The sequence below is a fragment of the Lepidochelys kempii genome, chromosome 3 (assembly GCF_965140285.1).
Source record: "Lepidochelys kempii isolate rLepKem1 chromosome 3, rLepKem1.hap1, whole genome shotgun sequence".
Classification (NCBI taxonomy): Eukaryota; Metazoa; Chordata; order Testudines; family Cheloniidae; genus Lepidochelys; species Lepidochelys kempii.
Genome location: NC_136382.1, coordinates 277,002 through 297,706, shown reverse-complemented (window position 1 = coordinate 297,706; position 20,705 = coordinate 277,002). Strand labels below are relative to the sequence as shown.

Genomic DNA, 20,705 nt, shown 5'->3' with positions numbered 1-20,705 from the left:
CTGGATGCCACAGTTTGAGTTAGGAAATGGATTGTGGTAGTATTCAGAAATTTCAATGATGTTTAGTACTGAATGAGGGAGGCAACCTAGTGACAGAGGATGTGGAAAAAGCTAATGTACTCAATGCCTTTTTTGCCTCTGTCTTCACAAGGTCAGCTCCCAGACGGCTGCACTGGGCAGCACAGCATGGGGAGGAGGTGACCAGCCCTCTGTGGAGAAAGAAGTGGTTCAGGACTATTTAGAAAAGCTGGACGTGCACAAGTCCATGGGGCTGGATGCGCTGCATCCGAGAGTGCTAAAGGAGTTGGTGGATGTGATTGCAGAGCCATTGTCCATTATCTTTGAAAACTCATGGCGATCAGGGGAAGTCCCGGATGACTGGAAAAAGGCTAATGTAGTGGCCATCTTTAAAAAAGGGAAGAAGGAGGATCCTAGGAACTACAGGCCAGTCAGCCTCACCTCAGTCCCTGGAAAAATCATGGAGCAGGTCCTCAAGGAATCAATTCTGAAGCACTTAGAGGAGAGGAAAGTGATCAGGAACAGTCAGCATGGATTCACCAAGGGCAAGTCATGCCTGACTAATCTAATTGCCTCTATGACGAGATAACTGGCTCTGTGCATGAGGGGAAAGCAGTGGATGTGTTGTTCCTTGACTTTAGCAAAGCTTTTGACACGGTCTCCCACAGTATTCTTGCCAGCAAGTTAAACAAGTATGGGCTGGATGAATGGACTATAAGGTGGATAGAAAGTTGGCTAGATTGTCGGGCTCAACGGGTAGTGATCAATGGCTCCATGTCTAGTTGGCAGCCGGTATCAAGTAGCATGCCCCAAGGGTCAGTCCTTGGGCCAGTTTTGTTCAATATCTTCATAAAAGATCTGGAGGATGGTGTGGATTGCACCCTCAGCAAGTTTGCAGATGACACTAAACTGGGAGGAGTGGTAGATACGTTGGAGGGTAAGGATAGGATACAGAGGGCCCTAGACAAATTAGAGGATTGGGCCAAAAGAAATCTGATGAGGTTCACCAAGGACAAGTGCAGAGTCCTGGACTTAGGATGGAAGAATCCCATGCACCACTACAGACTAGGGACCGAATGGCTCGGCAGCAGTTCTGCAGAAAAGGACCTAGGGGTTACAGTGGACAAGAAGCTGGATATGAGTCAACAGTGTGCCCTTGTTGCCAAGAAGGCCAATGGCATTTTGGGATGTATAGTTAGGGGCATTGCTAGCAGATCGAGGGACGTGATCGTTCTCCTCTATTCGACATTGGTGAGGTCTCAGCTGGAGTACTGTGTCGTTTTGGGCCCCACACTACAAGAAGGATGTGGAAAAATTGGAGAGAGTCCAGCGGAGGGCAACAAAAATGATTAGGGGTCTGGAACACATGACTTATGAGGAGAAGCTGAGGGAGGAAGTGGAAGGTTGGACATATGACCAGGGAAGAGTATAAAAATATTGCTCGGGCATGTAGGAATGTTATCAGGAGGGCCAAATCGCACCTGGAGCTGCAGCTAGCCAGAGATGTCAAGAGTAACAAGAAGGGTTTCTTCAGGTATGTTGGCAACAAGAAGAAAGCCAAGGAATGTGTGGGCCCCTTACTGAATGAGGGAGGCAACCTAGTGACAGAGGATGTGGAAAAAGCTAATGTACTCAATGCTTTTTTTGCCTCTGTTTTCACTAACAAGGTCAGCTCCCAGACTGCTGCGCTGGGCATCACAAAATGCGGAAGAGATGGCCAGCCCTCTGTGGAGATAGAGGCGGTTAGGGACTATTTAGAAAAGCTGGACGTGCACAAGTCCATGGGGCCGGACGAGTTGCATCCGAGAGTGCTGAAGGAATTGGCGGCTGTGATTGCAGAGCCACTGGCCATTATCTTTGAAAACTCGTGGCGAACCGGGGAAGTCCCGGATGACTGGAAAAAGGCTAATGTAGTGCCAATCTTTAAAAAAGGGAAGAAGGAAGATCCTGGGAACTACAGGCCAGTCAGCCTCACCTCAGTCCCTGGAAAAATCATGGAGCAGGTCCTCAAAGAATCAATCCTGAAGCACTTGCATGAGAGGAAAGTGATCAGGAACAGCCAGCATGGATTCACCAAGGGAAGGTCATGCCTGACTAATCTAATCGCCTTTTATGATGAGATTACTGGTTCTGTGGATGAAGGGAAAGCAGTGGATGTATTGTTTCTTGACTTTAGCAAAGCTTTTGACACGGTCTCCCATAGTATTCTTGTCAGCAAGTTAAGGAAGTATGGGCTGGATGAATGCACCATAAGGTGGGTAGAAAGCTGGCTAAATTGTCGGGCTCAACGGGTAGTGATCAATGGCTCCATGTCTAGTTGGCAGCCGGTATCAAGTGGAGTGCCCCAGGGGTCGGTCCTGGGGCCGGTTTTATTCAATATCTTCATAAATGATCTGGAGGATGGTGTGGATTGCACTCTCAGCAAATTTGCGGATGATACTAAACTGGGAGGAGTGGTAGATACGCTGGAGGGGAGGGATAGGATACAGAAGGACCTAGACCAATTGGAAGATTGGGCCAAAAGGAATCTGATGAGGTTCAATAAGGATAAGTGCAGGGTCCTGCACTTAGGACGGAAGAACCCAATGCACAGCTACAGACTAGGGACCGAATGGCTAGGCAGCAGTTCTGCAGAAAAGGACCTAGGGGTGACAGTGGACGAGAAGCTGGATATGAGTCAGCAGTGTGCCCTTGTTGCCAAGAAGGCCAATGGCATTTTGGGATGTATAAGTAGGGGCATAGCGAGCAGATCGAGGGACGTGATCGTTCCCCTCTATTCGACATTGGTGAGGCCTCATCTGGAGTACTGTGTCCAGTTTTGGGCCCCACACTTCAAGAAGGATGTGGATAAATTGGAGAGAGTCCAGCGAAGGGCAACAAAAATGATTAGGGGACTGGAACACATGAGTTATAAGGAGAGGCTGAGGGAGCTGGGATTGTTTAGCCTGCAGAAGAGAAGAATGAGGGGGGATTTGATAGCTGCTTTCAACTACCTGAAAGGGGGTTCCAAAGAGGATGGCTCTAGACTGTTCTCAATGGTAGCAGATGACAGAACGAGGAGTAATGGTCTCAAGTTGCAGTGGGGGAGGTTTAGATTGGATATTAGGAAAAACTTTTTCACTAAGAGGGTGGTGAAACACTGGAATGCGTTACCTAGGGAGGTGGTAGAATCTCCTTCCTTAGAGGTTTTTAAGGTCAGGCTTGACAAAGCCCTGGCTGGGATGATTTAACTGGGAATTGGTCCTGCTTTGAGCAGGGGGTTGGACTAGATGACCTTCTGGGGTCCCTTCCAACCCTGATATTCTATGATTCTATGATTCTATGAACTGGGATTGTTTAGTCTGGGAAGAGAAGAATGAGGGGGGATTTGATAGCTGCTTTCAACTACCTGAAAGGGGGTTCCAAAGAGGATAGCTCTAGACTGTTCTCAGTGGTAGCAGATGACAGAACAAGGAGTAATGGTCTCAAGTTGCAGTGGGGGAGGTTGAGGTTGGATATTAGGAAAAACTTTTTCACTAAGAGGGTGGTGAAACACTGGAATGCGTTATCTAGGGAGGTGGTGGAATCTCCTTCCTTAGATATTTTTAAGACCCTGGCTGGGATGATTTAGTTGGGGTTGGTCCTGCTTTGAGCAGGGGCTGGGACTAGATGACCTCCTGAGGTCCCTTCCAGCCCTGAGACTCTGTGATTCTAGGGTTCTACTGGCCATATGAGACCTCCAGCATGTCCCTCCAATTGCAATTTCCCCATGATGCACTTTAGACAGAGATATAAGGAACCTGATTTGGCAGTTTGTAGCGAACACCGACTCATTGCCCATCTTGTGCTTTACCTGTTACAACAGTGATCCATGAACATTCAAAATGGTTTTATTGAGTTACCAGTGACTTGGAAACAGGTAATGCCATTTTTGACACAGAGTGGCCCTCCCATTCCCCTTTTGCCCATGTGACTCTTTCTAAAGAAGTAATGACAGGTTTCAGAGTAACAGCCGTGTTAGTCTGTATTCGCAAAAAGAAAAGGAGTACTTCTGGCACCTCAGAGACTAACCAATTTATTTGAGCATGAGCTTTCGTGAGCTACAGCTCACTTCATTGGATGCATATCGTGGAAACTGCAGCAGACTTTATATATACACAGAGAATATGAAACAGTGGGAGGAGGTATTGTTTCATATTCTCTGTGTATATATAAAGACTGCTGCAGTTTCCACGGTATGCATCCGATGAAGTGAGCTGTAGCTCACGAAAGCTTATGCTCTAATAAATTGGTTAGTCTCTGAGGTGCCACAAGTCCTCCTGTTCTTTTTTCTAAAGAAGTAGAATCCAATCTTGTGAATCATTCTACTGGGTGTCAGTCCTACCAACTAGATCACATTTATGTTAATGAATGAGCAATTTCCATGAGCTGGGAGTATCGTAGGCCAGGGGAGGCTCCCCTAACCCAGGCTGTGACCCCACCCTTGCTCCTCCTCTTCCCTGAAACAGGCAGGGGTAGAGTCCTGCTCAGGCCAGCCGTAGGGTTGCCAGGTGTCTGGTTTTTGACTGGAACGCCCAGTTGAAAAGGGACCTTGGTGGCTCTGGTCAGCACTGCTGATTGGGCAATTAAAAGTCCGGTCAGCGCCATAGCGGGTCTAAGACAGGCTCCCTGCCTGCTCTGGCTCCATGCAGTCCCAGAAGTGGCCGGCATGTTCCTGCAGCCCCTAGGCAGAGGGGTGATCAGGGAAGCTCCGCAGCTCCCAGTGGCTGAGAACCAGTGGTGCTGGAACATTTTAATAATAGGGGTGCTGAAAGCCAGCCCCCTGTCCACTCCAGAGCTGGGGCTGGGAGCAGGGCTAGATCTCTGGGGGTGGGGGACCCAGACAGCGGTAAGGGAGCCAAGGCTCTGGCCACAGCTGGGGTCGAGAGCAGGGCCAGCAGCCAGGACCCTCAGGCCCAGGGCCAGCAGCCGCATGTGTGGCCAGAAGTGGCATGGGGCCGGCTGCTGCATGGGGGGCCAGATGCAGAGGGGCGGTGCTGGTGGCCAGGACCCCCGGGCATGGGGCCAGGCCCTATGCTGGCAACCGCAGACAATGGGAGCTGTAGGGGCAGTGCCTGCGGGCAGCACACAGAGCTGCCTTCGTGTCGTGTGTCCCCGTCCCGGCCCGTTCCCCCCCGCCGCTTCTACAAGCTGTGCAGAGCCAGGGCAGGCAGGGAGCCTGCCTTAGCCCTGCTACGCTGCAGATCAGGAACCACCTGAGCCCACACCTCCAGCCTCTGCCCCAGGTCGGAACCTCTTCCTCGAGCCTGCACCCCAACCCCGTCCCAACCGCCTGCCCTAGCCCTGAGCCCCCGCTTGCACCCAAACTCCCTCCCGGCGCCTACACACTGCACCCCCCCCACACCCCCACCCCCTGTCCTAGCCGGGAGCCCCCCCCTGCATGCCAAACTCATCCCCAGAGCCCCCCCCCAGCCGGAGCCCACCTCCCCCCTGCACCCCCAACCCTGAGCCCCCCCCGCCACGTCCCAGCCCGGAGCCCCCCCCCCCGCATGCCCAACCCATCCCCTCCCGCACCCGGAACCCCTCATTTCTGGCCCCATCCTGGAGCCCGCACCCCCAAACGGAGCCCGCACCCCTCCCGCACCTCGGCCCAGTGGACGGGCAGGGGGTGGGGGTGTCCGGGTTGCGGATCAGAAACCCGGGCCCGCCGGCGGCTTTGGGGGGGCGGGTCCCCCAGGGCCCGGTTGGGAGGCGGCTCCTCGCCCGGGGAGGGGGGGGCGGCTCGGCGCGGCCCGGGGGGGCGGGGGTCACTGTGCGCCCCACAGCGGAGGGGAGTCCCGCCCCCACGCTGGGGCCTCGGGCTGTGGGGCGGGCCGGGCGGGAGCCGGAGCCGGAGCCGCCCCGTCTCCAGGCGACGGGGAAGCGGCGCGGGACCCAGTCCGGGTGAGGGGCCCGAAAACGCAGCCGCCGGGGAGGGGGGGCGGGCACGCGGGGCGGGGGGGCCCTGGGCATGCGGGGGGGCTGCGGGGGCACGAGGGGGGGGAGGGGCGGGGGCCCGGGCATGCGGGGGGGGGGAGCCAGGGGGCACGAGGTAGGGGGGCGCTGTGGGGGCCTGGCCTGAGGTGGCGGGAGCTGGGTGGGGGGAGTCCAGGGGAGGGGGCTGGTACCAATGGGGGAGCTGGGAAGGAGCCAGGGTCCTGGCAAGGGGAGCTGGGGGGGCCTGGCCTGGGCTCATGGATGCCGGGTGGGACGAGGTGGGGGGAGACGGGCCCGGGCTTGGGGGTGAAGGGGAGCTGGGGGGGGGGGGGGCGGTCCTGGCCTGGGCTCATGGATGCCGGGTGGGACGAGGTGGGGGGAGACGGGCCCGGGCTTGGGGGTGAAGGGGAGCTGGGGGGGGGGGCGGTCCTGGCCTGGGCTCATGGATGCCGGGTGGGACGAGGTGGGGGGAGACGGGCCCGGGCTTGGGGGTGAAGGGGAGCTGGGGGGGGGGGCGGTCCTGGCCTGGGCTCATGGATGCCGGGTGGGACGAGGTGGGGGGAGACGGGCCCGGGCTTGGGGGTGAAGGGGAGCTGGGGGGGGGGGGGGCGGTCCTGGCCTGGGCTCATGGATGCCGGGTGGGACGAGGTGGGGGGAGACGGGCCCGGGCTTGGGGGTGAAGGGGAGCTGGGGGGGGGGGGGGGCGGTCCTGGCCTGGGCTCATGGATGCCGGGTGGGACGAGGTGGGGGGAGACGGGCCCGGGCTTGGGGGTGAAGGGGAGCTGGGGGGGGGGGGGGGCGGTCCTGGCCTGGGCTCATGGATGCCGGGTGGGACGAGGTGGGGGGAGACGGGCCCGGGCTTGGGGGTGAAGGGGAGCTGGGGGGGGGGGGGCGGTCCTGGCCTGGGCTCATGGATGCCGGGTGGGACGAGGTGGGGGGAGACGGGCCCGGGCTTGGGGGTGAAGGGGAGCTGGGGGGGGGGGGGGCGGTCCTGGCCTGGGCTCATGGATGCCGGGTGGGACGAGGTGGGGGGAGACGGGCCCGGGCTTGGGGGTGAAGGGGAGCTGGGGGGGGGGGGCGGTCCTGGCCTGGGCTCATGGATGCCGGGTGGGACGAGGTGGGGGGAGACGGGCCCGGGCTTGGGGGTGAAGGGGAGCTGGGGGGGGGGGGCGGTCCTGGCCTGGGCTCATGGATGCCGGGTGGGACGAGGTGGGGGGAGACGGGCCCGGGCTTGGGGGTGAAGGGGAGCTGGGGGGGGGGGGGCGGTCCTGGCCTGGGCTCATGGATGCCGGGTGGGACGAGGTGGGGGGAGACGGGCCCGGGCTTGGGGGTGAAGGGGAGCTGGGGGGGGGGGGGGGGCGGTCCTGGCCTGGGCTCATGGATGCCGGGTGGGACGAGGTGGGGGGAGACGGGCCCGGGCTTGGGGGTGAAGGGGAGCTGGGGGGGGGGGCGGTCCTGGCCTGGGCTCATGGATGCCGGGTGGGACGAGGTGGGGGGAGACGGGCCCGGGCTTGGGGGTGAAGGGGAGCTGGGGGGGGGGGGGGCGGTCCTGGCCTGGGCTCATGGATGCCGGGTGGGACGAGGTGGGGGGAGACGGGCCCGGGCTTGGGGGTGAAGGGGAGCTGGGGGGGGGGGGGGGCGGTCCTGGCCTGGGCTCATGGATGCCGGGTGGGACGAGGTGGGGGGAGACGGGCCCGGGCTTGGGGGTGAAGGGGAGCTGGGGGGGGGGGGGGCGGTCCTGGCCTGGGCTCATGGATGCCGGGTGGGACGAGGTGGGGGGAGACGGGCCCGGGGGTGAAGGGGAGCTGTGGGGGGGCGGTCCTGGCCTGGGCTCATGGATGCTGGGTGGTACGAGGTGGGGGGAGACGGGCCCGGGCTTGGGGGTGAAGGGGAGCTGGGGGGGGGTCCTGGCCTGGGCTCATGGATGCTGGGTGGTACGAGGTGGGGGGAGACAGGGGCCGGGGTTGGGGGTGAAGGGGAGCTGGGGGGGGTCCTGGCCTGGGCTCATGGATGCTGGGTGGTATGAGGTGGGGGGAGACAGGGCCCGGGGTTGGGGGTGAAGGGGAGCTGGGGGGGGTCCTGGCCTGGGCTCATGGATGCTGGGTGGTATGAGGTGGGGGGAGACAGGGCCCGGGGTTGGGGGTGAAGGGGAGCTGGGGGGGGGTCCTGGCCTGGGCTCATGGATGCTGGATGGTATGAGGTGGGGGGAGACAGGGCCCTGGGCTGTAATGAGGGAAGTGGTAGCAGACTGGTATGAGGTGAGGGGAGCTGAGGTGAGGAGTACAGAGTGAAGAGGAGTTAGGGACACAGGGAGCCTGGACTGGAAGGCCCTGTCCTGGGGCAAGGGGGCACAAGGGTGTTTGGCTTTCCAGCACAGGGGCTGTGCCTGGCCAAGGAAGCCATGACCCCAACACTGCACATGGAGAAAATATCAGCAGCAATTTCCTTCCTAGATCCCCTTTGCTTCAGTGGTGTAGCAAAAGCCATGGGGCACTTAATACGCACAGGTAATGGGATTTTCAGCAGAAACAGGAGGCTTCAGGAGGCACCTCTTTAACCTGAGACACCAGGACCTATGCTGGCCCCCACACATGTTTCTTTGGAGAACAATGGTGGTGACGGCAATCACCCAGCTATTTTACAAACACAGGGGGCTGAAGTCTCCCCCCCTCAGCTACCCTGCTCTGGGAGCTGCTCTTGATGCTCACTGGGGAGAGGTAGGTGGAGGCTGTTGAGCTGTCTTTTACTGTATCTTTTTCCATTGTCTCTCTCCTGAGGCCTCACTATGCCCCCCAAAAGAAGGCAGAAACTGCAGCAAGAGCAGAAGGGGCAACCAGCTGTGGCTGCACCCCCAGAGGGAGTTTCTGAGGGGGCCGTAGCCAGCAGAGAAGAGGAGTACAGCCGTCTTTGCAAGGAGCTGGAGGACATGAAGGGGGCACGTGTTCAGCTTCGGGAGGAGAACGAGTTCCTGCAGCAAGAGGCCCAGCGTCTCCGTGCTGAGAGCCAGGAATTCATGTGCTATGTGGCCAAGCGGGCCCAGCGGCGCCAGGATGCCATCATCTCCCTGAATGATCAGAACAAGCAGGCCCTAGAGGAGATCCGCAGGGAGCAGCAGGAACTGCTCACCCTCTACCAGAGGAAGGAGGCAGCTCTGCAGGAACAACTGTTGCACAAAGAGGGTGAACTTCTCCGCCTTAGCAAGGAGGTTGAAGGCCTGCAGCAGATTCAGGCACTGCAGCAGGAGCAGGCTGCCCACATCAGGGAGCTGCAGGGAGAGCTGGTGGCCACCAGGCAGCAGCACACTCAGCACCTGCAGGAGACCAAAACCCATTTCCTGCAGGAGAAGGCAGCCTTTGAGCAGAAGTCCCAGCAGCAGGTGCTCTGCCTCCTGCAACAGGCACAGGAAGTGGTTGCACAGTGCATGCAGGAGCATAGCAAACAGGTGAAATGCGAGAACCAGGAGCTTCGGCAGGAGCTGCACCAGCTCATCCAGCGATCACGCGCACTGCATTTACACAAGCGCCGGTTAGAGGACCAGGCACAGCAGCTGCTGCGAGAGCATTGCTACATGCGAGATATGGCTCGCCTGTACCACATCCACCAGGGCAAGAAGTAGGCCCCAACTGTGACCCCAGGAATGAGCTAACAGAGAGCTCTCCACTGCTCACTGCCATAACCACCTGCTTTTGGTATTAGAATTATTTAGGACCACATTCTTCATTAACAGCTTTGTTAATAATCTGAGAGGGAAATGAAATTCCCAGAGGATACTGAACTGGGAGGAGCTATAACTTCCAACAAAAAGAGATTTGAGCCAAAAGGCTTTAGTGAGACATTGGCAGGGAACAATTTATCCAGCTATTTCACATGGGTCTTATATGGCCCCCATTGCTGAAGTATCTGAGTGTCTCACAAACTTTAACATATTTATCCACACAGCAGCACTGCGAGGTAGGGTAATGCCATTGTTGGATGTTTTTCTAAAAGATCTGCTCAGTCTAGGGGATGTTTTCTGGCTTGTGTTATACAGAGGTCAGGCTAAATGATCACAGTGGTCCCTTCTGGCCTCGGAATGTGTGAATCTGTTATCCTCATTTTACAGCCTATGGCAGAGCAGGGAATGAATCTAGGTCTTCTGAGTCCCATGCTAGCATTCCAACCACTGTGCTATCCCTCTCCACAGTGATTGATCCTGGGCCAGCTCTTGTGCTATCCTCCTGAGTCTTGTGATCTTTAGAGAGAGACAAGTCTTTTATTGGAGCAACTTCTTTCTTGGTGAGAATGACAAGCTTTTGAGCCACACAGAGCTCTTCTTCAGACCATCTCCCCACCCAGAAACGTGCCCCTGAAGTTCCATCTCCCCAGCCTGGAACATATCCCCAATGTATATCTGCAAGAAGAAGAGCTCTGTGTAGCTCAAAATCTTGTCTCTCTCACCAACAGAAATTTGTCCAATAAAAGATATTATCTCACCCACCTTGGGTCTTTCATATCCTGCGACCAATACAGCTACAACTACACTCTTGTGATCTTTGGTATTTCTGGAATCCTGTGATTAGGAGAAAATCTGAGGTGTGGGTTTTTTTTTTCTTTTTTTTTTAAAAGAACTTATGTTTTTTCCTGTCTAATACCATAGAATCATAGAATATCAGGGTTGGAAGGGACCTCAGGAGGTCATCTAGTCCAACCCCCTGCTCAAAGCAGGACCAATCCCCAATTAAATCATCCCAGCCAGGGCTTTGTCAAGCCTGACTTAAAAACTTCTAAGGAAGGAGATTCTACCACCTCCCTAGGTAACACACTCCAGTGTTTCACCACCCTCCTAGTGAAAAAGTTTTTCCTAATATCCAACCTAAACCTCCCCCACTGCAACTTGAGACCATTACTCCTTGTGTCCTGTCCTCTTCTACCACTGAGAATAGTCTAGAACCATCCTCTCTGGAACCACCTCTCAGGTAGTTGAAAGCAGCTGTCAAATCCCCCCTCATTCTTCTCTTCTGCAGACTAAACAATTCCAGTTCCCTCAGCCTCTCCTCATAAGTTATGTGTTCCAGACCCCTAATCATTTTTGTTGCCCTTCGCTGGACTCTCTCCAATTTTTCCACATCCTTCTTGTAGTGTGGGGCCCAAAACTGGACACAGTACTCCAGATGAGGCCTCACCAATGTCGAATAGAGGGGGACGATCATGTCCCTCGATCTGCTCGCTATGCCCCTACTTATACATCCCAAAATGCCATTGGCCTTCTTGGCAACAAGGGCACACTGCTGACTCATATCCAGCTTCTCGTCCACTGTCACCCCTAGGTCCTTTTCCGCACAACTGCTGCCTAGCCATTCGGTCCCTAGTCTGTAGCAGTGCATTGGGTTCTTCCGTCCTAAGTGCAAGACCCTGCACTTATCCTTATTGAACCTCATCAGATTTCTTTTGGCCCAATCCTCAAATTTGTCTAGGTCCCTCTGTATCCTATCTCTGCCCTCCAGCGTATCTACCACTCCTCCTAGTTTAGTATCATCCGCGAATTTGCTGAGAGTGCAATCCACACCATCCTCCAGATCATTTATGAAGATATTGAACAAAACCGGCCCCAGGACCGACCCCTGGGGCACTCCGCTTGACACCGGCTGCCAACTAGACATGGAGCCATTGATCACTACCCGTTGAGCCCGACAATCTAGCTAACTTTCTACCCACCATAAGAACAAGGGACATTCAGTGAAATAAAAAGGTAGCAAATTCAGAACTAACAAAAGGAAATACTTTTTCACACAATGTGTAATTACACTGCGGAACTCACTGCCACAGGAAGTCATTGTGTAAGGATAAGGCTTTTTCCTGTAGCCATATTATAAGGCCTAAAGCCTAAGCTTTTGTCTGCAGCCATATTAGAAGAGCAGCAGCCATTAGCTAAAAAGCAGGAAGTCACATCCCATCTAAATTACATTAAAACAATGTACTATCAGGCTGTTAAGAAGGAGATCCTGGTCGAATAGCACCCACTATCACCGGATAAAGAAACATCTTAAGATGGTTAAAGAAAACTTAGTTTGATAGCATGCCGTCTGGCAAGAAATCACTTATCAATAGTTGTGGTTGTGAAATCCTCACTTCTTTATTGTATTGTCATTATGGTCCCCACTTCCCTATTGTTTGTCTGATATATGATCTCTGGTTCTTTGATTGTTTCTGACTGTTACATAATTAATTTTGCTAGGTGTAAATTAATTAAGGTGGTGGGGTATAATTGGCTAGAGAATTTTGTTACAATGTTAGGATTGGTTAGTAAAATTTTAGTAAAATGATTGGTTAAGGTATAGCTAAGCAGGACTCAAGTTTCACTATATAAACTGGGGTCCAAAAGAAAGTTCTTTGGGAACCAACTCCAGGACACAGCCCCATCAGAGCTGCCAGACCTCAACACTCTGCCAATGACACCGTGTAGAAACTGGAATCCCCCAGATGACTGATCCTGACTGACCCTCAAGAAAAGTTCATCTGTCTAATTGGGAGTGGTGAGCATTGTATGTGTAGTGTGTGCATTCTATTTTTCGTGATTGTTAATAAATAGAGGATAAGGATAGTACTGTGTAAGGTTCTTTCACTGGTAAAAGGTCCTGCAAACCTGCAGAAAATTGACAGGGTTATGCCTGAGCCCTAGGAACAGGGTAAGTGTGGGTGCCCCTAGAGAGTGTGAGTAACAGAGAGGTAACTCTGTTTTTGCGGGTAACAGTTGAGGCCAGGCATGTAAGATTCAAAAAGGGATTGGACATTTAGATAGATGAATATCCAGAGTTATATTTAATGATAACAAAAATTTAGAAGAGGTGATAATTACTGTAGAATTCTGTCCTTGAAGGAGAGTAAGGAGACCCAGACCAGCACATCCCAGTCTTCCTTGGGGAAGAAAGGCATTAATTTATTGTTGCTTCTAGCAGTAGAAACAGGGTCATGGATTCTTGCAATCTCTTAGGGAGTCCCCATTTCTGATGCAGCAATTTTTCTCTCAGGTGGAATTCGAAGTATTTTTTTGTGTCCTCTGTAACAAGACTTTCTTCACCCTCAGCTCCTGGAATTTGCAGGGAGGCTGCAGAGTCAGTGCTGGGGGTCATGGGCACTTGGGAGGGACTCTGCAAACCCAGTTTAATCTGAAGATTTTTATTCCCCAGCATGTCTCTATTGAGAGCCCAGGGAATCTCAGCAAGAGGAGCTCCAGCTGGGCTGGGTTGCAACTGGGATTCCAGAGGGAGCTGTGTAAGAGTCATCTTTGGCCTAGTCTCTTGATTCTCACCCTCCAGTGAGGCTAACTGCCCTGCCAGTAACAGGGCCCTAGATGTCTCAGCTGTGTCACTATCCGTTCTGTCACTATCAGTTCTGTGCATAGTTACTGACCTACAAGAGCCTGCTATTCCAAGAAATTTCTGTCCTTCCCGGACAAAGTTAGATTTTGGAACCTCCTCTCCACTGGCATGTGAAAGCAGCTGTGATTGTAACTGTTCTGGAGGACTGATGGCCCTTAGGAGTCCCTGGGAAAATCCCCTTTGGCAACTACGGGGTAATTTTTGAGACCCACTGATCCTGCTTACAGGGCTTTTTTCTGCTCCTGAGCTGGGCTTTTTCTCCCAGTAAGTGAGTTGGGCAGGGGGAGTTCTCATGGCAGGAGAGGATTCCTGGAACATGTAGGAGACACCCCATTTCATCTCTAGCTTCGTCCCGAGCTCCAGGTTCTGGTTATATTGTCTTTTGTTATTTCTGAACTGTGTGTCCATGAAGCTAGTTCCAGTTTCACTCTGAGCCCCATTGAGGAGAGCCGGTTGTGTACTTGGACATGTACCCAGCAAAAATGTCTCCCAGGAGCCCTCAGTGTCTTCTGAAAGGTCACAGTTCTCCTTCCCTCCCTGGAACTCCAGGTGCTTTTCCTTTTTCTCCCCAATCACTGGCAGCTCAGTTGCATCTGGGTTGAAATGCATAGACCATTCCAGCAGCAGAGACTCCTCTCCTGTTTTATTCTGTGGACCTGTTCTGTTCTGATGTCTCTGAAGATTTCCCATGCTTCCAGCTATAGTGGTCTCAGATGTAGTGTCTAGTGTCACTGTGGTTTGTCCACTGCCTTCAGATCTCTGTGCTGTCAGACAGATCCTGCTAGTACAGGCCTCTGAGCTCCCACATGAAGCTTCACATACTCCTGTATGTGTAAAGGTAGATATAGGAACCTTCTCATCAGGCATGGGCTCCTGTTTGGCTGCCTCAGGAGGAATAAACCATTTCAAAGACTTCTGGATTCTCTTGGGAAGGCCCCATTTGTGATGCACTATTTTCTCTCTCAGGTGTTGCTCAAGGTGCTTACGCCTTTCTGCCTTGAAGAGTGGTCGCTGGTACTCTTTAGACTCCAGCAGTGCTGTGCATTCCAGGAACTCTGGGATGGATGGGATGGATGCTGCCAGGGAGTTCAGGATTATATATGGCAAGCCCCACAGGAGCTGGAGTCTCTTTTTTCTGATGTGTGCGTTTAGCTGCTCTCTCACATCCTTGATGAGCAGCAAAGGATGAAGCAGAGGAGACTCTACAATAGCACCACTGCCTCTGCTCAGAGGAGGTGGAAAGGGACACGGGGACTCCATGACTCACCACTGCTCCTGGTGCAAGCCTGCAGCTGGTGATTCTTTGTCTTGGGAGGTGGTAGCTTTAGGTCTTGTTTCTCTCTCTCTTGATCCAAGGTTCTGAGGCTGCAGCATGAAAGCTGCTGAAGACTCAGGTTCCAATTCCTGGCCTGTTAATTATAAAGATGATTGGGACACAGACACCACTGATGCCAACTGGCAAAAGCGTTCACTGTTCTTTACAAGCAACTCCTGGCTCAGACCTGACAAACTTACTACACATTATACATGGCTTTCATGGGAGTTATCCTTGAAGGACAGTTGGTGAGGTCTCTGTTGAAAGGTTGTAACTTATCAATACTTAATGGTTGTGAGATGTGTATACGGGTAATGTTTAAGGAATAATGTAACTATACTGAAAATCATGTCCTTATGGTCTTGGAGTAAAAGGTAGTCACCAGGGAATCATACGTCTTGGTGAGGACCCATTCAAGCGGGAGGGAGTTGTCACTGCGCCATGGCTAGTTGATTATGTAATATATTATTCAATTCCCTACCCTTGCCTCATCCCAGAACAGTCAAAGGAAAACCATCAAAGACAACAGCTAGCAATCAAAACCACATGGAGGTAAAAGGGAACATTATAGCAGACAGACGAGTGCCCTGTGTGTGAATAAAGACAGAAGACTGATTAGATATATCACAGAGTGGAGAAAAAGACATTGCATCCACTCACTGAGGAGACATCTGGTGAACAGGAGTGTTTCATGAAAGACTGGATTCTGGTTCCTGGGTAACCAGCCAGCTCTGCAACAGACTGAACTTTGGTGGGGAAGGGGGAAACTTACTTGATTAGAGGGGAAAGGTTACTATTAATAAACGTAGGCCCTAGTTTATTTTATGATTTTTTTTTGTATTCTAGTAGTTTGTTTCCATCTCTCTCTCTGGTTTCTAGTGGAACCTCTAGTCTTTCTTGCAATAAAACAAGATGATTTATTTAAGTGCTTACAGGGGCAGTTTACAGGAGTGGTGTTTTTAAGGTAAAATTGGGGTACACTGCTGCTTTGGGATTAGAGGCTCTGGCGTTTCTGAGAGTAGCCTGGATATCACAGAGGAATACTTCAAGGGGACTCGGGCGCACCTCTTGTAAACCTGTAAGGTGAAGGCAGTGCTGGCATAGCCCAGAGAGGAGAGCTTTAGAGGCTCATGGGCGGGGGTGTCAGGGAGCTGACATCCAGATTCCACAGGGAAGACTCCACAAGATTGACTGGCCAGCGCTCTAGAGCTTCAGGGAGCACTGTGTGGTTTGTATAGGCAAAGGTCCACTTGCTGATATCCCAGGCCTTCGTCCATGGCAGTTTTTCAATGTCCACAAAAACCCTCATCAATTCGGGAATGACCAGTGTAGGATGAGTGTCATTCAGCTGAATTGCTACCTGATCTGGAAAAGAATCAAATATAGTTCAAACGTTTTCCGTGCTTCCAAATTTGGATGCTTTAAAACATCGGATAATATCCTGGAGGGTGGCAGCCACAACGAAGTACTCCTACTTCAGTCGCAACTCTTTGCCTTTGAAAAAGTTATAGTTTGGATAGAGGACACGTGATATGTTCTCAGCCAAATTTCTGTCCAAGATGGCTTGAACGGAATCTCCAACATTAAAGTCTCAGAGGTTGAAGTAATTAGGTGCCCGAGCAGACCACAGCCGCATGGTGTTGACGGTGTTATTCATGTATCCAGGCACAGGGGTATCATAGGGCAAGGCGAGGACCACCTACATATCAACCCACTTCTGTCCACTCTTGGTGTGTTCCACTCTTCCATAAAAGTGGACAGGCAGCATGTACTTGGGATGGGCTTTCTCCCAGAGGTTGCCGTATCTAAACCAGTCGTTGGCTTTTTCCACCTGCCATCCATCTCGGATCTTCTGGTTGAAGATTCCATATTCCTATCTGATGCCATACCCATATGCAGCAAGCCCAAGTGTTGCCATTGAATCAAGAAAGCAGGCAGCCAGTCTTCCAAGACTTCTGTTGCCAAGGCCAGCGTCCTGTTCAATGTCCTCCAGCTCTTCTATATCCAGCCCGAGCTGATAAATTGACTCATCACAAGCATTCTTCAATCCAAGGTTTATCATGGTGTTCTGTAAGGTAGGGCCCATGTAAAATTCTAGAGAGATAGTAAACTCTCTTGGGACCCTTCTCATAGTAATACTGCTGGGTGCGGATCCACCTGCCCACCAGGTGTTTGCACACGGTGTGCGCCAGGGCGAAGTAGTAGTCGTGGGGGGTAGCCACGTTCTGGTCCTTGACCAGGTGAAGTGCAGGTGCCGGTTGAAACCCTTCTTCAGCTCGGCCACGTTCTCCAACCCCACGATGCTGAGGATGCTGATCTGCTCCCTCTTCTCCTGGTCAGTCAGTGGGCATGACATCTCCGCGGCCCTGGGACCGCTCTCGGGGCGGCTGCTCACGCGTCTGCTGGGGCTTGGGGAGCAGCGGTGCTCCGCCCTCCGGTATTCATAGCCCATGGTTGGCAGCGGCCCATGCCACTCCCGGCCGGGGCTAGCGTGTTCCTCTCCCGGGGGCGGGGGCAGGTGGCTGGCACTGCTCTGTGCAAACAGCCTCCTCCTGGGCTGGCTGCAGTCCCTGGGAGGTGACGTGGTGGGTGCTGCCCATGACAGCAGAGAAACCACCCCAGCCGGTGCCTAGAGGGCACCGTCGCCTGCACAGACACAGGGGGGAGGGATAGCTCAGTGGTTTGAGCATTGGCCTGCTAAACCCAGGGTTGTGAGTTCAATCCTTGAGGGGGCCATTTAGGGATCTGGGGCAAAAACTGGGGATTGTCCTGCTTTGAGCAGGGGGTTGGACTCCTGAGGTCCCTTCCAACCCTGATATTCTATGATTCTATAACTCCCCCTCACTAGAAGCAGGGGCAATGAGGTGATCTGCGATCCTGAGAACAATCACAGTGCTATTTCAAATACAGGGGGAAGCTGTTGTATTTCTCTGTTGAAATGGAATGTGAAGAGTGGAGACTCATAAATCCTCATCCAGACTGGTAAACAGGGAACAAACACCTTCCCCATCCCGAAGCTCTGCAGAGGCTGGGGGTTGAAGGAGGGAAGACCAAAAGAGAGGAGAGTCTTGTGGTTCAATAGACTTCATAGGGGAAGGGAAGCAAAGGGAGCAGTGGGTTTAGGATGTCTTCACCCATCAGTGCTTAGATTGTTGCCACCCAACACCGCACTGCAGCATTTCATATCTCCCTTACCCTCGGGACACGCTTCCTCAGCTAGGACCCGGCACTTTCCCAGAGTGCCCTAGTGCCCAGCAGCACTGTCCTCCAGTCTGAGACTATGAGAGCTTTACCCCTAAGAAGTTCTGAGTGCTCTGATGCTAATCACCACCTCTGTGAGGTCATCAATGCATCACATCTGTGCTGGGCTGGAACTTCTCTGGTGGTAGCCTGAGTCTATTTTCTTGTATGCTAACCAAACTGGAGCAGATGCTGACCATAGAATCATAGAATATCAGGGTTGGAAGGGACCTCAGGAGGTCATCTAGTCCAACCCCCTGCTCAAAAGCAAGACCCATCCCCAATTAAATCATCCCAGCCAGGGCTTTGTCAAGCCTGACCTTAAAAACTTCTAAGGAAGGAGATTCCGCCACCTCCCTAGGTAACGCATTCCAGTGTTTCACCACCCTCCTAGTGAAAAAGTTTTTCCTAATATCCAACCTAAACCTCCCCCACTGCAACTTGAGACCATTACTCCTTGTCCTGTCCTCTTCCACCACTGAGAATAGTCTAGAACCATCCTCTCTGGAACCACCTCTCAGGTAGTTGAAAGCAGCTATCAAATCCCCCCTCATTCTTCTCTTCCGCAGACTAAACAATCCCAGTTCCCTCAGCCTCTCCTCATAAGTCATGTGTTCCAGACGAAATGGCCCAACTTGATTATCATGCACATTGTGTAGAGTTGTCACTTTGGATGGGCTATCACCAGCAGGAGAGTGAATTTGTGTGGGGGGGTGGAGGGTGAGAAAACCTGGATTTGTGCTGGAAATGGCCCAACCTGATGATCACTTTAGATAAGCTATTACCAGCAGGACAGTGGGGTGGGAGGAGGTATTGTTTCATATTCTCTGTGTGTATATAAAGTCTGCTGCAGTTTCCACGGTATGCATCCGATGAAGTGAGCTGTAGCTCACGAAAGCTCATGCTCAAATAAATTGGTTAGTCTCTAAGGTGCCACAAGTACTCCTTTTCTTTTTGCGAATACAGACTAACACGGCTGTTACTCTGAAAACTAATAATTTTTGTTGCCCTTCGCTGGACTCTCTCCAATTTATCCACATCCTTCTTGTAGTGTGGGGCCCAAAACTGGACACAGTACTCCAGATGAGGCCTCACCAATGTCGAATAGAGGGGGACGATCACGTCCCTCGATCTGCTCGCTATGCCCCTACTTATATATCCCAAAATGCCATTGGCCTTCTTGGCAACAAGGGCACACTGCTGACTCAACAAGGACCAGAGAGCACCCCTCCCTCTGTGACTAGGCCCTAGCATGACAGTACATTACACTGGAACAGTCATCCTCTAAGCAATATGATGAGACTCACGAGCCCGGAAGCTAGAGCTATTCCAGGAGCCAGACAGACTGTTCGACTTGCTCCCGCAAGAGAGAAAAGACCTGGGGGGTGGGGGAGCTCATGATGGCCAGCATTAAATGCACAATTCAGACAGCTGAATTAACCCTCCCCTTAGCAGTGTATTATGACTCTTACACATGCAAACCACAAAGCCCTGTAAACTAATCAAGCTATTGTTTCTATAGGTTAGAGGGGACAAGAAGCTCTTGTTATTGCTGTTTTTAATCTATGTGCGAGTTGCTCTAAAACAATGGTCTCCAACCTTTTTACGCCCAAGATCACTTTTTTAATTTAAGGGCAACCCAGGATCTACCCCGCCCCTTCCCCGAGGCCCTGCCTCATCCCCAAAACCCTGTCCATTCCAGCCCCCCGCCTCTCTCTGGGCTTGCTCCCCCCACCCTCACTCACTTTCACCAGGCTGGGGCAGGGGGTTGGGGTGCGGTAGGGGGTGTGGGCTCTGGGCTGGGGCCGAGGGGTTTGCAGTGTGGGAGGGGGCTCTGGGCTGAGCCTGGGTCAGGGGGGTTGGGTGCAGGAGGGGGTGAGGAGATGCAAGTTCTGGGAGGGAGTTTGGGTGCAGGAGGGAGCTCAGGGCTGGGACTTGGTGCAGCCTCCTGCTGGGCAGCACTTACCTCCAGCAGCTCCCGGTTGGCAGTACAGTGTAGCTGCCACTAAGGCAGGCTCCCTGCCGCTCCTGGCAGGGACCAACACGCCCCTGCGGCTCCTGGAGTGTATGTGTGGGGGGCATGTGGTTCTGTGTGCTGCCCATCTCTGCAATCACTGCCCCCACAGCTCCCATGGATTTACTCAGAACAAATCATACCACGCCAGCTTGATTTCCTTCTTTGACAGGGTAACTGGTTTGGTGGATGGGGGAATGCAGTGGATATGATACACCTGGACTTCAGAAAGACTTTTAACACAGTCCCTCATGATATTCTGATAAGTAAGCTGGAGAAATGCTGGCTCATCAGAACTACCATTAAGTGGATACATAATTGGTTAAACAACCGCAAACAGTAATGATTAATGGAATGATGTCGGATTGGAGGGAAGTCTCAAATTGGGTTCCACAGGGATCTGTTCTGGGTCTGGTGTTGTTTAACATTTTTATTCAAGACCTGGATGTAGGAATAGAGAGCATACTGATCAAATTTGCAGATGACACAAAGCTGGGGCGGGGGGGAGGGGAGGTGTTGCCAATACTTTGGAGAATACAGCTAAAATTCAGAGGGATCTGGATAAATTAGAGAACTGGGCTAGACACCATAAAATGAAATTCAACCAAGACAAATGTAAGGTGCTACACTTAAGGAAGAAAAAATAAATGCACAAATACAGAATGAGGGACAACGGGCTTGGCAGCAGCACTGCTGAGAAAGACCTGTGAGTTGTGGTAGAACACAACCGCAACGTGAGTCAACCATGCTACGCTGCTTCAAAAAAAAGCAAATGCAATTGTAGTTAATATTAACAGAGGAATAA

At 52.9% G+C, this 20,705-nt stretch overlaps 1 protein-coding gene and 1 pseudogene across 1 annotated transcript; one reads left to right on the top strand and one right to left on the bottom strand.

Moving 5' to 3' along the window:
• Positions 1-5,836: 5,836 nt before the first annotated feature.
• CCDC121 (coiled-coil domain containing 121) lies at positions 5,837-12,553 on the top strand. The gene is made up of 2 exons (XM_073335390.2): positions 5,837-5,940; positions 8,773-12,553. Exon 2 carries the CDS (start codon positions 8,900-8,902, stop codon positions 9,587-9,589), a length of 690 nt encoding a protein of 229 aa, XP_073191491.1. The 5' UTR covers positions 5,837-5,940; positions 8,773-8,899; the 3' UTR covers positions 9,590-12,553.
• A 195-nt stretch (positions 12,554-12,748) lies between these two features.
• Positions 12,749-18,290, bottom strand: LOC140908389 (glycogen phosphorylase, liver form pseudogene; annotated as a pseudogene).
• Positions 18,291-20,705: the final 2,415 nt, after the last annotated feature.

Coding starts and splice junctions, on each gene's coding strand:
- CCDC121 (XM_073335390.2), top strand. CDS start 8,900: ATGAAGGGGGCACGTGTTCAGCTTCGGGAGGAGAACGAGTTCCTGCAG.